The 23,723-nt window shown below is 47.1% G+C and overlaps 1 protein-coding gene and 1 long non-coding RNA gene across 4 annotated transcripts in view; one reads left to right on the forward strand and one right to left on the reverse strand.

Moving 5' to 3' along the window:
* The window catches only part of LOC132541380 (uncharacterized), a 621,539-nt gene that overhangs the window by 363,541 nt on the left and 234,275 nt on the right, over positions 1 to 23,723 (reverse strand). The window lies entirely within an intron of this gene.
* The window catches only part of SYT6 (synaptotagmin 6), a 72,105-nt gene continuing 54,175 nt past the window's right edge, over positions 5,794 to 23,723 (forward strand). For 2 of the 3 annotated variants that reach the window (XR_001601661.2, XM_016191335.2), the window contains exons 1-2: positions 17,579 to 18,315; positions 21,090 to 21,648. Coding sequence is in view for 2 of the 3 variants with exons in the window: in XM_016191335.2 (XP_016046821.1) it covers positions 17,954 to 18,315; positions 21,090 to 21,648 (921 nt within the window). In the remaining variant the exon portion in view is untranslated. Of the gene's footprint in view, positions 5,965 to 17,578; positions 18,316 to 21,089; positions 21,649 to 23,723 lie in introns of those variants that run through there. The other variant, XM_060201843.1, reaches the window with a different exon arrangement.

Consider the following 23,723-nt stretch of genomic DNA (forward strand, 5'->3'; position numbering starts at 1 on the left):
AGAAGGTAGATATGGAAAGAGAAAGAGAGGCATATGCAGCACTGCTTCATTGTTTGTGAAGCACCCCTGTTACAAATGGGAACCTGGGACCTGGACCTGGATCCTTGTACATGATAACAATGTGCTTACCCAGGACACCCCCATTTTTCCCCTTGGGAAAAAATATCCTTTGGTGGCACACCTGGTTGAGCACACACATTACAATGCACAAGGACCTGGTTCAAGCCCCCAGTTCCCAACTGCAGGGAAGAGGCTTCATGAGTAGTAGAGCAGGACTGCAGTTGCCTCTCTTCTCCTTATCTCTCCCTTCCTTTTAATTTATCTCTTTCCAAGATAAATAGATAAATATTTAAAAGGAAAAATACTTTATTTTAACATGAGAGCTAGAGCTAAAAAGGAAGAAAGAGAAATAGAGAGAAATATAGCTCTGGCTGATAGTGGTGCTGGAGATTGAATCTGGAACTTGGGAGTCTCAGGCATAAAGTGTCTTTTTGCATAACCATCATGCTGTCTCCCAGGAGTAAAAGCTTAAATTCTAGTTTTCTGTTATCTCTCATTTATGTGATCAAGGACAAGTCACTTAATATCCTCAATTGCCAAGTGGACTATTAGCATCTATCCATCCTGCATATTGGAGATGTTGAAACATTAAATGAGATACATTCCCTCTTAACCATTTTCAAGGACTTCCTTGATGGAAAAGCATGGTTAACCCATAATCTGCCTCCCTCTGATGTCCTTTGGTTATCTATGAGAAGGAAGAATAAGGATAACATTTTCACCTCCTTCTGTGAGTCATAGTATAGTAGGTATTTAAACTAACACATCAACTCCTCATATATTATAATGTATGCCTTGGCTTTCCCATTTTACAGATGAGGCAGCCAGAATGAACATACAGCACTATAACAGATAGTTGATAAATGTTAGGCTGAAAATTTGAATACACATCTGTTTTATTCCCCCAAACCTGTGTTCTTCCTTCTACACACAAGGTCAGTGTGAAAAGGAGTGCATTTGTTTCCTCCCTAGCTTTTCAACTCCAAGATCATTCTCACTTCTCAGTAATTCAGAGAGCCCCAGACCCACCATGATATGGTCCATCTGAGTCTCTTTCAGGGATGCTGCTGCCCTTTAACTTTATATTTGCCTCTGCTTCCTCAACCCCCAGCCTAGTTTAGCCCACAAAGTCAGGCCAGAATCTGTAAACTCTGTCCAGTCTTCTCAAATCTGATCTGGAATACTGTGTACTTGAACAAAAAACATAGAAGAGAAAGAAAACCTTTGAAATAGAGCAGGAATAAGAGAGAGGCAAATACGCCTCTTCCTTGGAAGGTTTGGATTGTCAAATCTCTTTCCTACTGTAAAGGAAGGACTACATTCTTCTAGAAAATACTTGGACTCTGCACTTCTACATCTTTCCAGGCAAGGAGAAACCTCTGAAAACTCTTATGATGGCTAGGAGTGGCATAGCTTTTAGAAGTCACCAGATTTAGCCAGAATTGCTATGTGGGGACTGGGAGGAGTGGGGAGAAAAGGATGACATCTGTGGGAAATACTGATAAAGCTGTTCTGGTTGAAATCCCATGGGGATTCCACAACAGAGATTTTTTCCAAATGATGGTGTAAAGTCACTCCTATCCCTCAGTATAGGACATGTTCATCAGATATGTCTTCTTAGAGTAAATTTTTAATTTTTGTTGAAAGTGACCATGTGCCTTAGTAGCAAGGAGCTGGGGGAGGTCAGGAGAGGACATCTGGGTTCCCTCAAGTTGAGGTCTGAGTCTCTCAAATTTGATCCACTGGGCAAAGCAGTAAGTCTGCTTGAGTCTACTTCTCTGTATCTCCCAGCATGTCAGACAATCCAGCTACTAACATTAAGTTGCTCCCTCTACATCTCTGCTGGGGGCTTAGAGGAGTGGAGGGAATGGGGAAAGGGCTCCGTATTTAGAAACTGCATTGAGATGGAAAGACAATATGACACATTGGCTCATGTCAAAGGAGCTCATTCTTCCCGCCTCCAGCATTAGCAATTCCCACTGAGGTCTAATGTTCTATTAGAAATTATTATTGTATTTTAATCTATTTTATTTGCAGCATAATGTAACAGAACATTGCTTCTCAGAGCAACATGGGAACTGGACCAAGTGTAGTCAGATCATTGCCTAGTAGAACTGGGGATGGAGGGACATGAGAGAGGGGTGCTTTGGATATGACCAGGGAGAGGGGAGGGAAGAGAGTAGAAGTTCTCTGGTTTTGGCCTTTTCTCATTTACCTCCCACCCCACCTCCAATGCAATTCTCTCCTTGTGAGTAGTTTGGCCTTGGGAATAAGGAGGACTAGGCTCAAGATTTATAGCAGTGACTGTAGATAAGATAGGAGCAATGTAGGAGGGGAGGCCCAAAGTGTCCCTGACATCTGTGATACCCCTGTAGGTTCCTAAAGATTTTGGATAATGCAGCTTTCTGCCTGCCTTTCTCCTTCCTCTCCCCAATCAGCTTCCTTTCCCTCTCATGAAAAATCCTAGAGTGCTGTTGCTGGAAGGAGCTTCAAAGAGCTTTTCTTTCAACCTTGTCATCTTACAGATAAGGAAATTGATATCCTGATAGGGAACATGGCTGCCCCTTGTCAGGTTAGGTGCTCAGGTCCTAGAAGCTGGCCTCCTGGCATTCTGCCCAATGCCTTTTTGCCACTATGCCATACTAACTGCCTCTGCTGCTCCTTGCTTTTCCATTCCTAAACTGATGTTTAGAATGGCCTTACTCTGAGAGATAGCATCCTTCTTACATCCTTCCTTTCCTGGTTCTAGTAGTTCAAATTTGGTCTGTTTATATTGGAAAAAGCATAGCCGTAATCTGGGATTAGACTTGCAAAGGGAAAAGGATTCTGGAGAAGTTGCCATCTTCACACAAAGGTTTCTTTTTCTGTTGTGTAGCTGGTTATGTAATCACAGATATCAACAACTGACCTAAAATGGGGAGGGTAACAAGGTGACAGGCAAGGTGGATTTTTTTTTAATTCTTTCTTTTTAGAAGTATTTTTAATTGAGAGGGAGTAAAAGCAGATCACCAATTAGCCATTTCATGTGGTGCAAGAAATTGGGTTTTGAATCCAGGATCCCACACATGCAAAGCTTGGCCTCTATTATTGAGTCACCTCCTCAAGTTTTAATGTAAAGGGACTGGATTGTGGTAAACCTGGTTGAGCCCACATGTCACAGTATGCAAGGACCAGGGTTCAAGCCCCTGTTCCTTCCTGCAGAGATATCTTTGCAAGCAGTGAAGCAGTGTTGCAGGTGTCTTTCACTTTCCCTCTATCTCCCACTCCCCTCTCAATTTCTCTCTGTCTCTATCCAATAAATAAGCAAACAATATTTTCAAAAATAAAACATTTTCTTTTATCTCTTTTTCCTGAATGAGTGTCTTTTTATAGATGTATCAGTCATTCTGTCTCTATTCTCTGTATCTTGTATTATTTCTCAGCCTCTGTCTCTGTCTTAGTGTCTCTTTCTTGTTGTCTGTCTCTCTCACACATACACGAATACTATCCAAATTCAATAGTTATTGACTGACCCGGGAACCCTAGCCCCTCCCCGCAGCCCTGTCAGAACAGAATCTCTTTCTCTCTGTTTGGCTGAGCAACGCCAGGTCCAGACCAGAGCTGCTGCGGGGCTGCCAGAGACACTGCAGAACCGCCTGCCGAGTGTGGAGGCTGGAGCCGGGAACAATGAGAAATTATCTGCTAATTCTCAGCTCCTGCCACCTGCTCTGCTCTGAACAGACCCCTCTGCCTTCCGTTTAGATGCAAATTCACTCACTCGTTGGAAGCGAAATATTGATTTCCCTGTATCCCAAGCCGGAGCCCTTGGAACATTCCTGTGTTTTCTGATCCTCTGCAAAGGCAAAACAAGGCGCTTTGTTCTGCGAATTGGGAACTCGAGAGGAGGAGGGAGCAATAGCAGCGGAGTGAGAGTTGCTATAAACACGGGCAGAGAGCAGTTCATCTCCATTTGTATTTTACATAAACACAAACCTGCCTTCCCGGAAACTGCTAATGAGAGAGTAGCAAGCGGCCTCCTCATAGCGCTAGTCTTTCCTTGTCCGGTGCCCATTGAGCTGTGCTTTGCATGGTGGAGGGGAATGTGATGGAGCTTTGGGGTTCCGCAGGTGGGTTCTAGACACACACTGCAAAGTGAATGGAGACTCCACAGCCTCACCTGTTCTTGGAACAGCCACTGAGCACCTACCCCAGGAAGACAGTCTGGATCGCAAAGGTCTCCCGGTCATGCTTGAAGGGGACTCCAGCCTGAATTTCTAGCCTTCTGCTTTCACACAAATTCCAGAGGTCAGGGTGGAATCTGAGGGGCGGGGTGGGGGGGGGAGTGGAGCTCAACCCCCATCCTGTGCTTGTCCAACTAGGTCTTCAGCACCGTGGACAGAGCCAAGGGACAAGTCCCTGGAGGAACGAACCAGCGGCGGGTTAAGCCGGGTCCTCCCAGGCCTCGGCTGGGTCCTCTGAGCCCGGGCTTCGCAGCCCCAGGACTCCCTGGCCCGGCGTGCCCAGATGGTGCGCGGTGGAGACCGCTGGGAGCCGAAGCTCCGAATCCCCCCCCCCCCCCGCCCCAGAACGTGAGTCACTACCCGAGCCACTTCCAATTAGCCTGTTAATTAGCAGAGAGAGACCCACCTCCCCCGCCCGCCACCCCGGTACACACCAGCCCCGCGGCTTCCAGAAGCTACAGCTAAAGTTTCCATCTCAGATCCGGGAAGGCAAAAGGGACACAAATCTTGGAGTTCCGGGGTGAGCTCCCCCCCACCCCCGCATCGCCAGGCAAGCGGCCTGCGCGACTCCCGCGACAGTGCTCCCAGCAGTGCGGCCCTCACTGGCGAACCTGGCATCTTGGGGGAGGGGGGGTGGAGCGCTTCGGGGAGCCTCTGCCAATCTGTTCTCGGACCTCATGCCACAGTTCCTAGAGGGGAGCTCTGGCTCCAGTTAAACCTCACTCACTGCTCCCGCGCTGTTACCTGTCTTTCTGCTCAGTGGCAGCACATGACATCTTCGGAGGTGCTACAGCAAGCTTTCTGGGAAGACAGCGCACTCTGCAGATGCGCTTTACCCCCTACCACCTAACTCCCATCCGCCTGAAACTTTCCCCCTCCCGTTGCCATGTAGAGAGACAGCCGCTGTCTCCCGTTGTCATAGCAACCACGCTGGGTCCGCGGACCGCAGAATTGCGGGGCTCACAAGTCTTTCTGCAGTTCCTGTGGCCCCACAGTCTCGAGGTCTTCGGCCTCTGAAACTGGGACTCGGAGCCGGTGTGGCTAACTTCTCCCGGTGTTCTCCTGCCGCCCCACGCATCCTTCATCCTGTGAAGGGTTTATTTACCTGGCCGCCGCTTGTGTGGCATGTGACACTTTCACCAGCACTGACTTTACACCCCAAGCAGCCGGTGAAACACTTGCAAATAGAGAAACTAAGGCCTCCCCCGCAGTGAATGCAGATCAGACCCCAGGCTCTTCCCGGGCCTCTAGGGTGTGGGACCAGAAGGTTCGCCCGCCTCGAGCCCACCCGGACACAGGCCGGTGTCCGAGTGTTGAGGGGGCGGTCGCCAGGCGCCAGACTTGCCAGCTGCCGCGGGATGCCACGTGAGGGGCGGAGACCCTGCGGGGAAGCGATTAAAAGCAGAGCAGAGCCGCTGGGGGCGGTTGCGGGGAGGGTCTTCGTGGGGCCGCCTTGCCCCGCCCCAGTCCCGGAGCTGTGCGGGTTCCTGCTGCCTCTAGCAGGGTTGGGGCTTCCCGGGCATGAGCGGGGTGTGGGGAGCCGGGGGGCCTAGGTGCCAAGCGGCGCTCGCGCTCCTGGCCTCGCTGTGCCGGGCCCGGCCGCCCCCTCTCGGGCTGGACGTGGAGACTTGTCGGAGCTTCGAGCTGCAGCCCCCAGAGCGGAGCCCGAGCGCTGCCGGCGCAGGTAAAGGCAGAGCCCAGGCCCCCTTCTTTCCGCATCTTCGCCCTTGCTGCTCCCCACCCCGAGCCCTGGCGCTCAGAACTGGGAACCTAGAGAGAAAACTCTGGATGCGGGGGCCAGCCTCAGCCAGGGCAAGCGGGTAGTCTTAAGGGGGGGGGCACAAAGATAATCCCCCTGACACCCCCCACCCCACCCTGGCGGGCGCTACCAAAGTTGACCCCGCGGAAAGCTTGGCTCCTGAGAGGAGTCGCCTCTGGGGGTCTCAGTTTCCCTAGTCTGTCTGCTTATTCTGCGGACCATCTGCCGGGGGAGGGATCAGTGGAGCGAGCAGGCGACCAGGGACATCCCGGCGGAGCAAGTGACTATGCTCGGGCAGGTCAACGTCCCGGGACCCGCCTGTCGGTCTGTGGGTCCGTAGATCTGTCCTCTCGAGGCGCGCCGCCCGAGACCCCCGGGTCTCTCCGGGAAAAACTTAGGGCTGCGACTGGCACGAGGGCTTTGTGTCGGGGTGTCTCCCGGGCTGCAAGTGGCTCCCTGTGTCTCCGCTGGGGGAGGGGGCGGGGTGGGGGAGGTGTCACGGCCTTGCTCTTCCCCCCCCCCCCCCCTCAGTATAACTAGCTCCCTGGATCTCAGTCTGACTCACTCGGACTCCCGGCCGGTGCGCGTCTGAGCCGGTGCCTACCGCCGACTTCGCTAAGCCTGAGCCCCGGAACCGCGCGAATCCTGCACGGGTCGCGGCTCCGGGTGGTTGCCGAGCCCCGGCGGGAGCCCGAGCCGAGTCGAGCTCGCGGGAGTCGGTGAGTCGGGAGCCCCAGCCCTGCGGGGCCCGGCCCGGTGTGCAGCGGCGGCGTCTCGGGAGAGTCGCGACAGCCAGGCTGGCGTGTCGCGCCCTGGCGGAAGGGTGGCAGCGTGGCGGCTGGCCGGCCCGGTATTTACCTGCTGCACCAAGGCTGCGCGGCAACGCTCTCCTGCTGCAGCCGGGCTCCTTTGTCCAGATCCAAACGACCCGAGGTTCCCGGGCAGGGGCGAGGAGCGGGTCGCGGTCCCTCGTGGGGGAGGGGCTGGGGACAGTGCGAGGCCTCGAGGGAATGCGGAGTGGGGGGTGGGGAAGACCTGCAGGGACCAAGCACTGGGGTTCTTCTAGCTCCGGAATCGCTACCCCTTCTTGTTGGTCAACCCATCTGAACCCAGGGACATTGGGCCTGGGGTTACGGGGCGGAGGGGCACCCAGAGGCTTTGCCCAGAACACGAAGAGGGGCCTCAGAGAGGTGGGAATTTCGTCTCCACGCCTTTCTTCTGGGCAGAAGCTCCTGAGTGGAGCATGTACAGGTGGGGCAAACTCCCCAAAGGCCAAAGCTGTCGGTGCCCCTCTTGTCACTTGAAGTCAAAGGCTGGAGATGCAGCTAGATTCTGGATTAAGGGAAAAGTCTCTGGGGTTGGAAAAGGGCAGTGGGCTAAAGGGAGGCTTGCGTAGGTGAGAAGGCTGTGTTCGGCCTTGGGGTGAGTGGAGCCTGCCTCTGCTCTATGTGGGTTGGGGGACGTTTCTCTCTAGCGAAGGTGAACCAATGGATTGGTGGCTGCAGCAGAAAAGATTAAGGTTAAACATGAAGAAGAACTTTCAAATGGCACAGTGATAGGGGCTGTGACAAGCAGACAGGTCGGTTCTCCCTCTGGAAGAATCCCAGAATACTTTAGGCCCAGGAAGTATTATTAGACTTTCATTTCCTCTTCCCATCACCTCCTAGACCACCCAAGTCCCTATACCCCACCACCCCACACAATTTCCCCCAGTCAGGAGGTTTTCTTGCTGACCCCTCCCCACCCCCTAGCTCTCTTCCACTCTTTCCTCCCTTGATCTATTTCCAGTGGGACTGTTCATGCCGGACCTGATCCCTCAAAGTCTAAAGGTGATCATTCAAAGTGGGAACACACCTGTCAAATTTTACCTGGGGTAGAAGCTGCCTCTGGTATCTGTGCAGAACAGCAGGGCAGGAACATGGGTGTGTGTGTGGGGGGGGAGTCCCTGGGAATGCTTTTGTACAGCGCATACTGATACTGGGAGACACTGGTGTTCTAACTCTGGGGGCCCACCCTGTAGTCTGGAATGATAAGGACCTGGATGGGTAGGCTGAGGACAAAGAGCTGGCAGACCCCAATGAATCAGTATGCTTTCTCTGCAGGCTGCTTCAGAAAGCAGAGTTTGAATTGTCAGCCCTAGGGAACTTTAACTTTGGCTGCTGAGTCACAAGCCTCAGGAAGCCCCGGAGGCTAAGCTGGGGGGCTGAAAAGGATGGGGGAGGCAGAATGAGACCCTTAATCATAGCAGAAAGCTCTAGGATCTTGGGGGGTTAGCTGAGCATGGAGTTTGTGGAGATGCCATGGTTTTCAGAATCAGACCCCTAGCTAGCTGCTAGCCCTGCTCTGAGCCTCTTTCTGCAGCTAGTGCCATTGCCTAGGTCCAGAAATGCCAGGTTTTTCATTTGCAGTTTCATGAAAAATGCAAGTGACTAGAGCATTCCCAATTCCCTTTACCATTTTATGCTCTTCCCCCTGCCTTCCTCCTGCTCTAAGTCTCTATCTAGCTCATGGAATTTCTAGTAACATCTTGAGATTCAAGAAGGGAGATTCATGCTCTCCAGTCAGTTCCCAGGTCCCTCCCATAGGCCAGGCTCTGTCCTTGGAATTTCACAGAAAATCTCAGATCCTGACTAGAAGATACCTCTGTACAAATGGTCCCCTTTAAAAGCAAGGTTCCCCTTTTTCTTGAAAAAGAGGAGAAATAAATACTGAGAAGAAGTTCTCTGCCTTTTTCGGTGCCATTTGCCTTACAAAGATAAGTGAACTTCCAGCCAAGCTGCAGTGCACTGGACATGGGTAGCACTGCGTTCTAGATTTGAGTGATGCAGAAGTGTTAAAAAAAATGCAAGAGGTTAAGCACAGGTGGCACAAAGCGCAAGGACCAGCATAAGGATCCTGGTTCAAGCCCCCTGATCCCCACCTACAGGAGAGTCGCTTCACAGACAGTGAAGCAGGTCTGCAGGTGTCTATCTTTCTCTCCCCCTCTCTGTCTTCCCCTCGTCTCTCCATTTCTCTCTGTCCTATCCAACAATGATGACATCAGTAACAACAACAATAAAACAACAAGGGCAACAAAAGAGAATAAATAAATATTTTTTAAAAAATATTTTAAAAATGCAAGAATCTGATAGGAGGTCATGAACTTTCCTGCCCATCCCAAATTAGAGGCCAAGCATGGTTCTTTCTTAGCTTGTCTTTGCTATTAGATATTGGTGACTTTTCTCCCCCCACTTCTATGGGGATTCTGTAGCTGTCCTGTGATGCAGCCGCCTGGCTTTGAAGTTGGCTTTTCACAACACATACTATTTCTCCTGCTTGTGAAGGCAAATTAACTGCACAGCATTTCACCAAAACACAAAAGTCTTGTTTTCATAACTAAACAATCAGCCACTCTCTTTCATTGCTAGGAGGAAGTAGCTTCAGCTTCTTCTTCTTGGAGGAGGGGTGCAATGGGTTCATGACTATGATATGCTAGCTCTATAGAATGACCTGGAGCTTTGGGGTTTGAGAACCAGCATCCAATACCCAGCAGTTGCAGAGCTCTTAAATTTATATTTCTAGAAGTTTTCTTCTCCCTATAACTGGGAAAACTTCAGGAATGAGGGTGGTAGATCCACAATGTTGCATCCCTCTAAGCTCTGCTCAAAAAAAGTATCCTTTTCTAAGTGTTCTGATATTATTCTGTCCTCCATGCCCACAGAGTTGGGGATATTCCATGTGGCTGTAAATAGGGCTGGGACAGAGGCATCTGGGACAGACCAAGTTTCTTCAGGGTCTCTATAGGCCTGTCCAGAGTGAGGGAGCTAGGGTAGAAGAAAATCCTGACTGAGCTAGATGTTACCCCTACTTGTCCTGATTTGGAGAACAAGACCTCAGGGTCTGAAGTATTGAGTGGCACTTAAGAACTAAGACCAGGAAGCCTTGGGCAGTAACTAGGCAAGACACTCAGCTCATCAGGCTTTAGCTATAATGAAACTACCTGGCCCCTTCTTCTGTTAGGGGTGCTGAACTGTTGGCTCTGCCCCTGTGCACACAGGCAGATCTCTCCTCTTATTAGCTGCAGGTAGGTATAAAGGAGTTTGGCGAGCAGGGGAAGGAAAAGAATCTTTCTGGTTCTCTCTCTGCTTCCCACCCCAACACACACACACACACACACACACACACACACACACACACACACACACACACACACACACACACCACCTAAGCCTTGAACTGAGAGGCTGCCTGCCCGGATCAATCAGGTGGAAAGGTACAGTTAGCATCTGCCAAAATAATAATAGTAATGATACTTAAGTTAATGCCAACTTTCTGTTAGCTATATAACATCCCACATTAGTCTTTGGCTTATCTCTGAAGCCCCTAATGAAGATGGGAGTAGGAACCTAGTCCGAAAGCTCAGTGTGACCGTAATTAGCCCAACATTGTCTCTCCTCATCACAGCTTTTTCAGGAGCATTAATTCCTTCTGTGTTTGGACTCTGCTAATTATCCCCACTGGTAGTTCAGCCTGGATTTCTGAAAGAAGGAAAGGAAACAAATACTCTTTGCCACCCCTCCCCCAGCCTGAATTTTAATTATCCCAGGTTCTCCTAATAAATTTACAAGCCACAGCTGAACATGTTATTAATGGGACATGTCTGTGAGCCCCAGAACAGAATAACTCAGGCTTCAGGTTCCCCTAAACACACACACACACACACACACACACACACACACACACACCCTTAGGCATATCTCTGGAAGAGATCCTTCCAAGGATCACTGGTATCTGCTTGATAGTTGGGAGACAATTTGAAGCACTTACACTTTCCAGAGAAAAAGAGACAAGGCAGGCCATAATGCTAGTCTCTAGGATTCTACCCAGGTCCCAAGGGTGAAACAAAAGAGCTGAGGTACTGTCTTCTGATTAGAACTAAGAAATCCCTTCTCCAAATCTTTGTCCAGCCTTCCACTAAGTAGTTTCCAGCTTAGTCTTAAGTCCCCTCGGAGGCCCAGCTCAAGAGCCTGGACTTGGCATCAGAAAGCCCCGATTCAAATCACAACTGTTGTGCTTACAATGATGTACTATTGAGCACAACTTTTAGTTAACATCTACATTTCACCAATGTTTTAGGGAGGCCAGAAAGATGAAATAAGGGCAGGGGGAAATAGCATAGCAGCTATGCAAATATACTTTATGCCTGAAGCTCGAAAGTTCTCAGTTCAATCCCTTGCATTCCCAGAATCCAGACCTCAGCAGTTACTCTGGTAAGGAAGAGTGGAAGGAAAGAAGGATGGAAGGATGGAAGGAAGGAAGGAAGGAAGGGAAAGGAAGGGAAAGGAAAGGAAAAGAAAGGAAAGGAAAGGAAAGGAAAGGAAAGGAAAATAAAGAGAGAGAGAGAGAAAGAGTATGGGAATGCAGTGCTTGCCAAGCAGAAGCAAATGACATGATAGTACTAGTATTCAAAGCAATGTCTCTGTTCTGAGTCTTTTCCTGTCTCAGTCTAGGCACTACTTCTTGCAGCTTCTGGATCTCTTCCTCTCTTGCTGTCTGTTGTCTGGGCTGTGCTTTCTCTGTTTCTGTGCCTGAACAAGAGCTCTTGTCTGCATAGACTGGCATTAACTGCTCCTCAGGGTCCATCAGCAACCCCAGAACCTGAGGCCAACGTTTTCTAGCTTTGTAGGGATTAGGGAAAATGGTCTGTCCTTTCCTTCCTCTCCGTAGTTTATCTTTTCAATTATAATCTATTGGTGTGGAAGCCTGTTCCTGTTGCAAAATGGATTTTTCCTGACGTGGGAGCCCATTAGAAAAATGGGAACAAAGGCCAATGACAAAGAACAGCTGATGAATCCTAACACGGCGGGTGGAGGGGAGGAGGGGGCAACAGGGCTCTGTCTTTGGAGAAAGACTTGTCAGTGGGGGAGATAAGAAAGCCTTGGCTGCTAATTAATAACCCAGCATTTCTCAGGAAGGATGGAGAGAGGCTGTATGCCATCACTCTTGGCAGACAGTCCCACTTAAGGTGACAAGCAGGTCCTGCCCTGATGACTTCAGGGTGATCTTAACTTCCCAGGAGAGAAGATATAGCCTTATGTCCTTTCAGATATTTCAGGTCTGGTGTCCCTTCTTCCCTGCCTCTGACGATTCAACCTTGGGTCAGTTATGAATTCAGTGAACTGTTTTCCTCTCAAAAGACAAAAGACCAAGAAAAAAAAAGAGCGAAATATGAAGAAGAGCAGTTTCCATTTTGGGAGCATTCCTTGTGTACAGACACTGTGCTTACAATCTTAGTTTCTTTAGTATTCAGTATGATTCTCTGAAGGGGGTATAATGAGATTCCCCATGAAACAAAAGAGGAAGCCAAAATTTGAAGAAGTCATAACTCGCTCAAAGTCATGCAATTAGTAATGTGGGTGAGTGTGCCTTATGATCCTTTTGACAAAGTCACTTACCTACCATGTCTGCTCAGTGTCTGCCCACCTGGTAAAGTCAAGTGTTTCAGCCAGAGCTCAAAGCCATGCTCCCTGACACAATGTCACACCACTGGGGGGTTGTTTCCAAGGCCCAGATTCATAGCTCTTTGCTCTTTTACAGCAAAAATGGGTTATTGGTGGGTAATTGGCCAAGATGGCTTCTAAAACTATGTGTCCATGGAATTCTGGGTTGCTCTGATGGCCAGAATAGAAATGTTTTCACACCTAATATTGAGGAATAGGGATTCTTTTCCAAGTATAGCCTGTTCTGAGTTGTAGGTTTTCTTTCATGGTTTAATTCTTACTCTTTTGATGCTCACTCTTGTTCACCAGCTAGCTGATGATGGTAACAACAAAACAACTGGACAAATAACAAGCAATGAATATTGACAGAAAAGCTTGGAGATGTGAGATCTTATAGGCAATTTAAATCAAGTTTTAAAATACAGAGGATAGTTAATTATATGGAATATTTATGTTATTTCTGCTAGTAAGAGTAAGATATCCTGGCTTGTAATGAGCAAGCTGAGCTCCCTCTATCTACTAGTGTTCCTGGACTGCAGGTATGAGATCCTGACCACTAAATCCATTTTAAAACTGGCGGATGTTCAATGGATGTTCAAACTAGGCTGGACAGAAATAGTTAATTCTAATAAAAATAGCTAATATTTATTATATTGCTTACTATATTCTAGATAATGTGCTTACTGTATTCTAACACTTTTGATCTAAGTTAAACCTCACAATGGCCTCCTAGATAACTATTGTTACCATGCCCCTTTTACAGGTGATGAAACTAAGGCTAAGAAAGAGTAAGATTTAGATTGCCTTGTTAAAGTCACATAGTTCAAAGTCAGTGGAGATGGAAATTGAAAGAACCCAGTCCAACCTCAAGGCAGTGCTTCTTTTTCTCCAGGCTGAAAGGAGAAATACAGAAGGAAGAAGTAAAGGAGAAAGAATACAAAAAATTACCAAACATTTCCTCTTTCTCAGTGCTATGCTAAAGTCTCTCTCTCTCATTAGAAGGTTACCTTTCTAGTTATGAAGCTATTGTACGCTATTAACTATGAAGAGCACTGGATCAGAACTCAAAAGAATACAAAATCAGGGAGTCGGGTTAAGCGCATATGGCATAAAGTACAAGGACTGGCATGAGGATCCTGGTTCGAGTCCCTGGCTCCCCATCTGCAGGGGAGTCGCTTCACAGGCAGTGTCTATCTTTCTTTCCCCCTCTCTGTCTTCCCCTTGTCTCTCCATTTCTCTCTGTCCTATCCAACAATAATGACATCAATAACAACATCAATAATAACTACAACAACAATAAAAACAACAAGGACAACAAAAAGGAAATAAATAATTAAATTTCAAAAAAAATAGAATACAAAATCAGAGATGACTTCAGTTGAGGGTTTCATGAAAATTTTCCATGCTCATAAGACTACCATTTAGAGAAAGCAAGAATGAGGAATGGGTTTTGAAGGCCACTTGTGTACTGATTGATTAAAGGGTGGGCTGACCCTAGCAGGTGTGGGGTAAAAAGATGCATATGTTGCATCTTCCGAGCTTTTGTACTAGCCTTTGGCCAAATCAGAACCTTAATCAGGCTGTGTGCTGGCTGAGTTCAAGGCCATATATAGCAGTTTTAAAGTCACTGGTAGAATTCTGCTCTTACCACACTTGCTCACCACCTTGTATCCCTCTTTAGGGGGTGAACTCACCTAGAGTTCAGGCCCCAGTTTTCACACTGCCTGCCTGCACAATGTCCTGGAAGCAGATTCTCCAAGCAGAAGTACTCCTGATCTTATGTAACCAGTACTGAGCACTGGGTGCCGACTCCCAATAATCCGTACTGTGCTTTCCCTAACTACAGCTTCCAGGGAACAGCAGGGTCATGTGGAAAGCCATTCAAAACAGCAACCACACCAAGGCAGAATTGATTCCCTTGGCCCAACCCCTTCTCCCACCTCTTTTTTTTTTTTTTTTTAAATTTATGAATTCAGCTTTTTTATAAAGCTGAACATTTAAATGCACTCTGTGCTCTCTGGATTCCCCCAACTTATCCCCCTTTCTCATTAAAATTCTTATTATTAGCAGAATAAGTAAGATGTATGATCAAAGGAAAGCAAAGCCCCAGGAATACCTTTTGTTTAAAGTGACTCATAATGCAGAGACTACACCCAAAGCAGCTGTAACAGAGAACAGATGTGAAGGGTCTAGAGATAAACAATTGGGTACTCAGAAAAAGATGCAAGAACTGTGGATGCTTTCCTGGTAAACCTTGGTGGGGGGAGGGGTCCTTAACTAAAGAAGCAGTCTCCAGATCATTTGTATTATGCACTCTTAACATCAAAAATTATCTTGATTTAATGCTTACTTGTTCCTATGTTATATATACATCCATAATGGGATATTGTGGAACCCAGCTGCCTGACTTGTATCTCCACCCTACTACTTGCTGTGTAATCTGTTTAACACTCTGTACCTCAATTTCCTCATCTGCAAAATGAGAATAAAAATCATACTTATTGGGAGTCGAGCAGTAGTGCAGCAGGTTAGGCACACGTGGCGCAAAGCGCAAGGACTGGCATAAGGATCCTGGTTTGAGCCCCTGGCTCCCCACCTGCAGGGGAATCGATTCACAGGCAGTGAAGCAGGTCTGCAGGTGTCTATCTTTCTCTCTTCCTCTCTGTCTTCCCCTCCTCTCTCCACTTTTCTCTGTCCTATCTAACAATGATGACATCAATAACAACAACAATAATGACTACAACAATAATAAAAACAAGAAAGGAAAATAAACGAATATTAACAATTATACTTATTATGCTATAGAGTATTAAATGGGCGAATAAAAAATCACTCCAACAGAGCAATAATCAAGAGCTTGATGCATCTAATGATAAAAATACTACATTATTAACCTGTATATTAACTTTCTGATTTCCCAATTTCTAAGAGAATGAGTAAATATGGAAATATTCTGATCTCTTCTCTCTTGGGTACCCAGGGTGTATGGGGACCACATTTGGAGACTTGTAGTAAAAGTTAACTTTGGATCAACTTTCCTGGCCCCTGGAAGTCTCTGAGTGGAGGATCAATACCAGATCCTTTGGGTGAAAAGGCTTTATCTCTTAGCAGGAAATATGGGATTGGTGTTGGTGGTTCAAGACTTGGAAAGTCCATATTATTTTTCTTACTCTTAGAGGTGGTGACTGATCAAAGCCAGTACCCTACAGCCTGGGAGTCAGAAGGCAGTGCTAGCTTCTCAGGAGGTAAGAAGAGCTCACCACTTTCTCAGGTCCCTTTTTTTCTGGGTGCTTGAGTGCTATGAGAGTAGTCTGAACCTATCCCCCTTCTCTCTTCCCTAGAGAGGATCTGATCATCTCTCTATACCATGCCTGGCTTAGAACCTGGCATATGGCAAGTGCTCAGTAAATGTCAACTGAGTGATTATTATATACTTTTTATGAGTCATTCATTCATCCATTCATTCATTCTTGCTGCTAGTTTCTATGCTGAGCCCTAATCCTCCCCCTCTGTCACACACACACACACACACACACACACACACACACACACACACACACCATGACTACCACAACCTGTGGTGTAATCAGGTACCAAGAGACTGAGAGAGTGGGAGGATCCTAGGCTGAGTGGTAGGCATCTGGACCTTTGCCGGGCTAGCTTTGTGGGTGGGAGACAGACGACCAGGGACTCATGGCTGAGCTGGGAATGCAGTTCAATCTTCATTGATGAGCGGAGATGCAGTGGGATCAATCAGTCTCCCTTCATTAGAAAATCCTGTCCTTTATATCTCCTGAGGCGGAAGTGTCAGGAAGAGGAAGTACGTAGGATAGGGGGTGGGGAGAAGGAAAAAAGCAAGCGAACCAGTGGGGATTAAACAGTGGAAACAGTGGATGTGACTAGGAGAGGGGGTGGAGTGGAAAAAGAGCATGAACCAGTGGGGATTAAACTAGTGCAGGTTTCAAACAAAACAATGATTATGTAAATAGACCACAGCATTAAGCGATGCAGGGGAACCTGGCATGACACAGATAGAAACAGAAGCAGAACTAGCCAAAGGAGAAATGTTGACCAACAGACCTTGGCCCAAGCTTTGCTTCTGATCAACTTGAGATGAAGGCAAGTCCCTTCTCTGACCACTTCTACCATCTGAAAATACACATAATATGTGAAGGGTCATTACTTGCCTTAAATCCTAAGATTTTAAGAGGCTGGGATAGAAGAATCAAAGACTGCAAGTCCACAAGCCTGCAGGGGCCAGGCAGGGAGCAGGCAATCTCTGTATACCCCGAGCTGGTGAGGACATATCCTTACAGAAGGAGGTACTAGCCCTTCCATACAGGAGCACAGGCTCATTTACTAAATCCCCTGACCTCTTCGAGAGAAGCTAGAAATGTGGTGTGATGGTGATAGAATTTCTTAACTCTCCAGTCATTGTACAAGCCAAACAGGACACCTCTGTTAGCTGGTCCACACCTGACCGTTGTGCCAACTGTGCCAGGTGTTGCTACAGCTGCAGAGCCTCCTGATTTCTCAGAAGAAGAGATAGCTTTTGAAGCCCATCCCTAAAGTGGTGGTGGTGGGGGGGAGCCTGCTTAAGAACTTTTCCCAAAGAGAGAAAGTCTCCAGGAATAACAGAATGAGGTAGGCTGGGAGTGGGAGTTTGAGACCCTACCTTCATACCAACCCTGGCATCCAAAGTCACCAGTATTGCAGCAATGCTCTCAAATAGACACATGGGAGGGGAGAGCTAGAGGAATAATTCACTGTGTGGACCAGATTCCTACTCCATGCAAGTTGGTGTTGAGCCTGCTCTATGTGGAGTTCTGGAAATACAGGTGAACATTATGTCTAATCTCTGCCCTCAAGGCAATCATGTCCAATTTTAATCACTTCAAGTCAACTCAGCAGCTTGATAGTGGGTTGCTTTGTATTTCGAGTGGGGGAGGCAAGACAAGAGAATGAGTAAGCCAAACCTCTGACCCTCAGCAGCCCGCTGAGAAGGAGAGCTGTCTGCAGAAATATGCCTGCCATCAGCCTGGCCATAGTGACAGCTCTGGTAGAAATTCCAGCAGTGTCCCAATGTGAACACTTCATGAATTTGCACATTTACCTAGACTGCTATTTAAATGATATTCCCTCCCCATGCACATGCCGAGAGGAAGAAGGGGAGGCAATCCAAGTACTCCCTAAACTGACAGAGATGTGGAGGGAGTGATGGAGGATAAGACAGTCTAAGGTAAGCTTGAAGCTGCATCTTATAAGGTAGACTGTGGAGTGTTGACCTTGAAAACATCTTTCCTCTGACTGGGCAGTCTTCTCATGACAATTCTTCTCTCTTCTTCTGTCTTTGTCCCTTCTGTGTGCCCCCCTCTCCCAACACCTTTCCCTGTTTGTCCCCCACCTGTGTCTGTCTGCCCCTCCCTGTCTGGCTCATGCTGAGGGCAGGCACCTCTGTCAGCCTCCTCGCAGTGGTAGTTATTGTGTGTGGCGTGGCCCTGGTGGCAGTTTTTCTCTTTCTCTTTTGGAAGCTGTGCTGGATGCCCTGGAGGACCAAGGAGGCCTCCAGCCCCTCTTCTGCTAACCCTCCTCCAGAAGCCCTCCAGAACCTCAGCTCCAGAGGCAACATGGCTGACAAGCTGAAGGACCCCAGTACCCTGGGCTTCCTAGAGACGGCTGTGAAGATCAGTCATACATCTCCAGATATCCCAGCTGAGGTGCAGATGTCTGTCAAGGAGCACATCATGCGTCACACACGGCTTCAGCGACAGACGACAGAGCCGGCGTCATCTACCAGGTGAAGGGAGCACCCCTTTGTTCCCTCATCCCACACCTCCACCCCCCACACTCCCATCTTACCTGCTCTGGAGGGTCAGAATCCAGAAATGACAATATATGTACTTTTACATTTTTTCTTTAAATTTTTATTTTATTTTTATTTTTAATTTATTTTTCCTTTATTGGGGGATTAATGTTTTACATTCAACAGTAAATACAGTAGTTTGTACATGCATAACATTTCTCAGTTTTTCACATAACAATACAACCCCCACTAGGTCCTCTGTCATTCTTTTCTAAGACTTGTACTCACCACCCCCACCCCAGAGTCTTTTACTTTGGTGCAGTATACCAATAGTATATGTACTTTGATGAGAGAATGTAGTATGGGTCATGACCAAAGATGGCAGGGATTTTTTGTCATTGTGTGAACTCATAGCATGTAGTGGCACACATGCTCCTGGGTTCCACACAGGAGACATTGTCATATATGCAGTTAATTCCTGACTGAAACATCATTGTGCTCCATGTCAGCCATCATCTAGGAGGTGGGAAGCCTTTGAGGTGGGATACTGTACATTTGATGAGCATAGAGTGGTATGTGTGTGTATGTGCGTGTGTTGGGGGTATTTGGAAGGAAGGAAGGCAGGAAGGAAGGAAGGGAGGGAGGCTGGAAGAAAGGAGGAAAGGATTTCAGCAGATGCAAGATAACAAGCAAAGGCCCAATAATGAGGAGAAAGTTGTTAGCTTCTAGGGATCTGATGATAAAGCCAGAGAGTCTGCAGTAGATGGGAGACGAGGCAAGACTCCATTCCTAACATTCTGAGAATGAAAATATTTTATTCCCTATGATACAACTTATATGGTTATATAACTTATATGATGCTTATATGGCATTCTTTAACTAAAAACAAAAAGAAGAAGAAAGAAAAAAGAACAATCACGTAATAACAGAACTTGCAGGGACCCGGTGGTGGTGCACCTGATTGAGTGCATACATTACAGTATACAAAGACCTGGGTTCGAACCCCCAGTTCCCACCTGTAGGGGGGAAACTTTGTGACACATGCAGAAACATTGCTGCATGTGTATCTCTTTCTCCCTCTCTATCTCTCCCTACTTTCTCTATTTCTGACTGTCTCTGTCCAATAAATAAAGATAATAAAAGTAATTTAAAAAACCTGCCTAATATTGAACACACTTTTAAAAAAAAGAAGGGGTATGTGTAGGCATGAGGGGGGGGTTGGCACTGTATGTATTCCAGACTTAGGGTTCTTTCTGGTGGATTGCTACATTCCTGCAAAGTTAGGGAAAACAAACACAGGAGCAGATTGGTCTTTAGGTTGGAGATCAGATATGAAAAAGCTGGGGTCTCCTGTATAGCGTTGATTGCATGGCCTCAGCTAAGTTGCTAGCCTTTCTTTTATAAAAATATTTATTTATTTATTTCCCCCTTTTTTGCCCTTGTTGTTTTATTGTTGTAGTTATTATTGATGTTGTTGTTGTTGGATAAGGATAGAGAGAAATGGAGAGAGGAGGGGAAGACAGAGGGGGAGAGAAAGATAGATGCCTGCAGACCTGCTTCACTGCCTGTGAAGTGACTTTCCTGCAGGTGGGGAGCCGGGGGCTTGAACCAGGATCCTTAAAGCTGGTTCTTGTGCTTCATGCCATTTGTGCTTAACCCTTTGCGCTACCACCCGACTCCCGTTGCTGGCCTTTCTAAGCCTGTTCTTTCTCAACTGTGAAAAAGGCCAATGACTCTTGAAAGGCAGCTGTAAGAAACCAATGAGAGAATCGATGTGATACTGGCATACACACGGATCACTTTATTACACACCTGACCCTGTTCTAAGCCTTTTATACATGTTAATTTATTTTATCCTCAACAATTCCTATGGGGTCATTACTTCTCTTATTCTCATTTTTATGGCACACAGAGGTTAATTTGTCCAAGGCCATATATGCAGACTGATTTCAAAGTCCGGTGAAGGCTGACTGGGGTGGTGGTCATTGTGGTGGTGATGATGAAAGGAAATATGTAGATGGTAGCAGGGATGGGCCTTCTCCTAAGGTTTCTCATAGTTTAGTAGGGAAACCAGAATCATCTCTACTAGGAAATAAACTGTTAGTAGAAAGCAAGAACAGGAAAGCAGGGACAATGACAGTGACAGCAATGGCTAGCATTGATTGAGCTCACTCTGTATCAGGCCCCATTCCAACTCCAGTTAACAACATGAGCCTGAACCGTGTGTGTCCATTCAGACATGGATTTATTTATTTGTTTTTACCAGAACACTGCTCAGCTCTGGTTTATGATGGTGCTATGGATTAAACCTGGGACCTTTGGTGCCTCAGGCATGAAAGTATTTTTGCATAATGGTTATGCTATCTCCCCCAGCCTGACATGGATTTTTTTTTTTTCTAGTCCTGAGTCCATGCATTCATGGATTTAACCAACTGCAGGGATAAAATTGAGTTCATGGACTATAGGACACGCAGATTGAGAGGGTGAATTATAGTGTACACTGTACCTAGTTTTATGACTGAGTACAGGGAAAGGTTGGCACCCCTCAAGCCCTGGTTATTTAAGGGCCTGCTGTGCTTACATATATCAAGATATATGAATATTGAGCTCAACAGTCTTGTACTCAAGGTGTGAGCAGAGGGAAAGGGGGTGTACAAGGCCAAGGAAAAGGAGGGTGCCAGCGGGATAGCATTACAGAAGGCTGCGTGTCTGTAGGTGTTATGCCCCTCCCCCACCTTGACATTGCTCCGCCACCCGCCCACCTCTAGGCACTCGTCTTTCAAGCGCCACCTGCCCCGGCAGATGCATGTCTCCAGTGTGGACTATGGGAATGAGCTGCCCCCGGCGGCGGAGCAGCCCACCAGCATCGGCCGCATCAAGCCTGAGCTCTACAAGCAGAAGTCGGTGGACGGGGATGATGCCAAATCCGAGGCTGCCAAAAGCTGCGGGAAGATCAACTTCAGCCTCCGCTACGACTACGAAAATGAGACCCTGATCGTACGCATTCTGAAGGCCTTTGACCTCCCCGCCAAGGACTTCTGCGGCAGCTCTGACCCTTATGTCAAGATCTACCTCCTGCCCGACCGCAAGTGCAAGCTGCAGACCCGGGTGCACCGCAAGACCCTGAACCCCACCTTTGATGAGAACTTCCACTTCCCTGTGCCCTATGAAGAGCTGGCGGACCGCAAGCTGCATCTCAGCGTCTTCGACTTCGACCGCTTCTCCCGCCACGACATGATTGGCGAGGTCATTCTGGACAACCTCTTTGAGGCTTCTGACCTGTCCAGGGAGACTTCCATCTGGAAGGACATCCAGTACGCCACAAGTGTGAGTACAAGCCTGCTTGCTGGTCTTTTTGAAGAGCTGTAGTTTTTGGTTGAGTGCCATTAAAGTTCTTCCTTGAGTGCCTCAGCCTTTGTCCTTCAGGATGTGAACTGTGACTCTGGAAACTGACTAACAGCCCACTTCATCCCACCCCACCCCAGGGAGGTCCTTAAATTCTACTGTAGGTGGGAGTGAATTGTGGGGGTGAATAGAAGGATGGGGAAGGTGAAAGGAATTTCTATCTGCTCCTTGTTACCACATGCTGTAGAGGTGGTCCTCTCTACCTGACAGACATCAGGTTTTTCCTCCTGTGCAAGAGTGCTGGAAATGCCTTTTCTCATTTTTTCCAAATAGTCTTATATTTATTCATTTTTATAATTTTTCATTTGTTATTAATAGTATGTTACAAGATTGTAATGTATAGTTCTACACCACACCCACCATCAAAACTCCTATCCCCACTCTCCTACCTCCTGAAAATAACCATCATAGTTTTCTCAAGTTTTACAGACAGTTTGCTTGCTTCTGTTTTGTTTGGATTCTTTTTGGCAAGTTCATACAAATCAGATCTCTAGATTATACATATGAGTGAAACCATTTGGTAGTTGTCTGTCATCTCTCATGTCTCTAAGAATAATCACTTCCAGTTCCATGCATTTTTTTTCCCAAAGGACACAATGTCATCTTTTTTGATTGCACAGTAGTATTCCATGGAATATATATTCCATAACTTCTTTAGCCAGTCTGTTAATGGGCACTTTGGTCTGCTTCCACTCTTTGGCTATTGTGGATAATGCAGCTATGAGCATAGGGTGCATACGTCTCTTCTAATTAGTGTTTCAGTGTCCACTGGATAAATGCCCAACAGTGGTATTTCTGGATCATAATAAGGTGTTTCCATATTCATTTGTTGGAAGACTGCCCATACAGTCTTCTAAAGGGACTGTACCAGTTTCCATTCTCACCAGCAATGTAGCTGTGCTCCCTTTTCCTGGATATGTCTTTGATCATGGAGCAAGATTAGGGAAAGTCAACATGGAGCAAGATTAGGCTGAGTCAACAGCATCTGTCCAGGGTCTAGATGTGTGCTTGCAGCATGGAGTCAGCAGTCAAGAATAAGCTATGTTAGTAAAGATCAACCAGGTTGTACAGTAGCAACAAACAGTCCTGGGTTTGGGTGTCTTGAGAAGTCAGTTAGTTCTTATTTGTATTTCATGAACTTCTGCCTGGGTAAGGTTTTAGTTTCAAGTCTACCTCTACCAAGCTGATAAGAGTCTTTCTCTCCATGGGCTCCCAGTCAACACCTCAGGAAATAACAATGTGGTCAATCTTACATTAGTTCCTAAAATTTCCTCAGAGAAGTGACAAATGTCACTTCCATTTGCATTTCATTAGCCAAGACAAGATGCATGGCATCTTGATATTTGATGCATGGCTCCTGATATTTGGGAAGTGAGGTGGGCAGGGCAAATTGGTATGGAGAATGGGGGTGGGGGAAAACGCTGGGAAGATAACATAATGTTCTGCAAAAAGACTTTCACCAAAGGGTCTCAGGTTTAATTCCCAGCATTACCATACTTCAGAACTGAACAGTGCCTGTTCAGTTAAAAAAAAAAAAAAGAAGAAGAAGAAGTGGGCATATCCCAAGCCCTTCAGTCTGGTGTGGGTGGTATGCTATGGCCCACTGGGTGGGTGTGGAGAAATATGTGCAGTTGCCCCCTCATACATATAGGTGGTGTGCTCTCTCTAATCCCACCTGACAGCTGAGACCTCCACCAAGCACCTGTGGCTTTGCAGCCAAAATCTCAAGTTAGGTGAACATCTCCCTGGAGATATCTCACAACATTTCTTTGAGCCCGAGGTGACCCCACTCCATCTGAAGACCTTCCTTTTGGAAGCCAGTGCTCAATATTTTTATGTTGAGTGTGTAAGGAGAGAAGCTGAGAAAGTCATCCCAGTTCTGATCAGAAAAGGGTAAGGACCTTGATGTGTTCTAATTAAAAAAGACATAATGGATTCTGTTCCTACCCACAAGAAGCACTCTGAGACACCCCATTTTCATAGCAGGTGCTGACTTT

This window comes from Erinaceus europaeus, chromosome 11 (genome assembly GCF_950295315.1).
Source record: "Erinaceus europaeus chromosome 11, mEriEur2.1, whole genome shotgun sequence".
Classification (NCBI taxonomy): Eukaryota; Metazoa; Chordata; class Mammalia; order Eulipotyphla; family Erinaceidae; genus Erinaceus; species Erinaceus europaeus.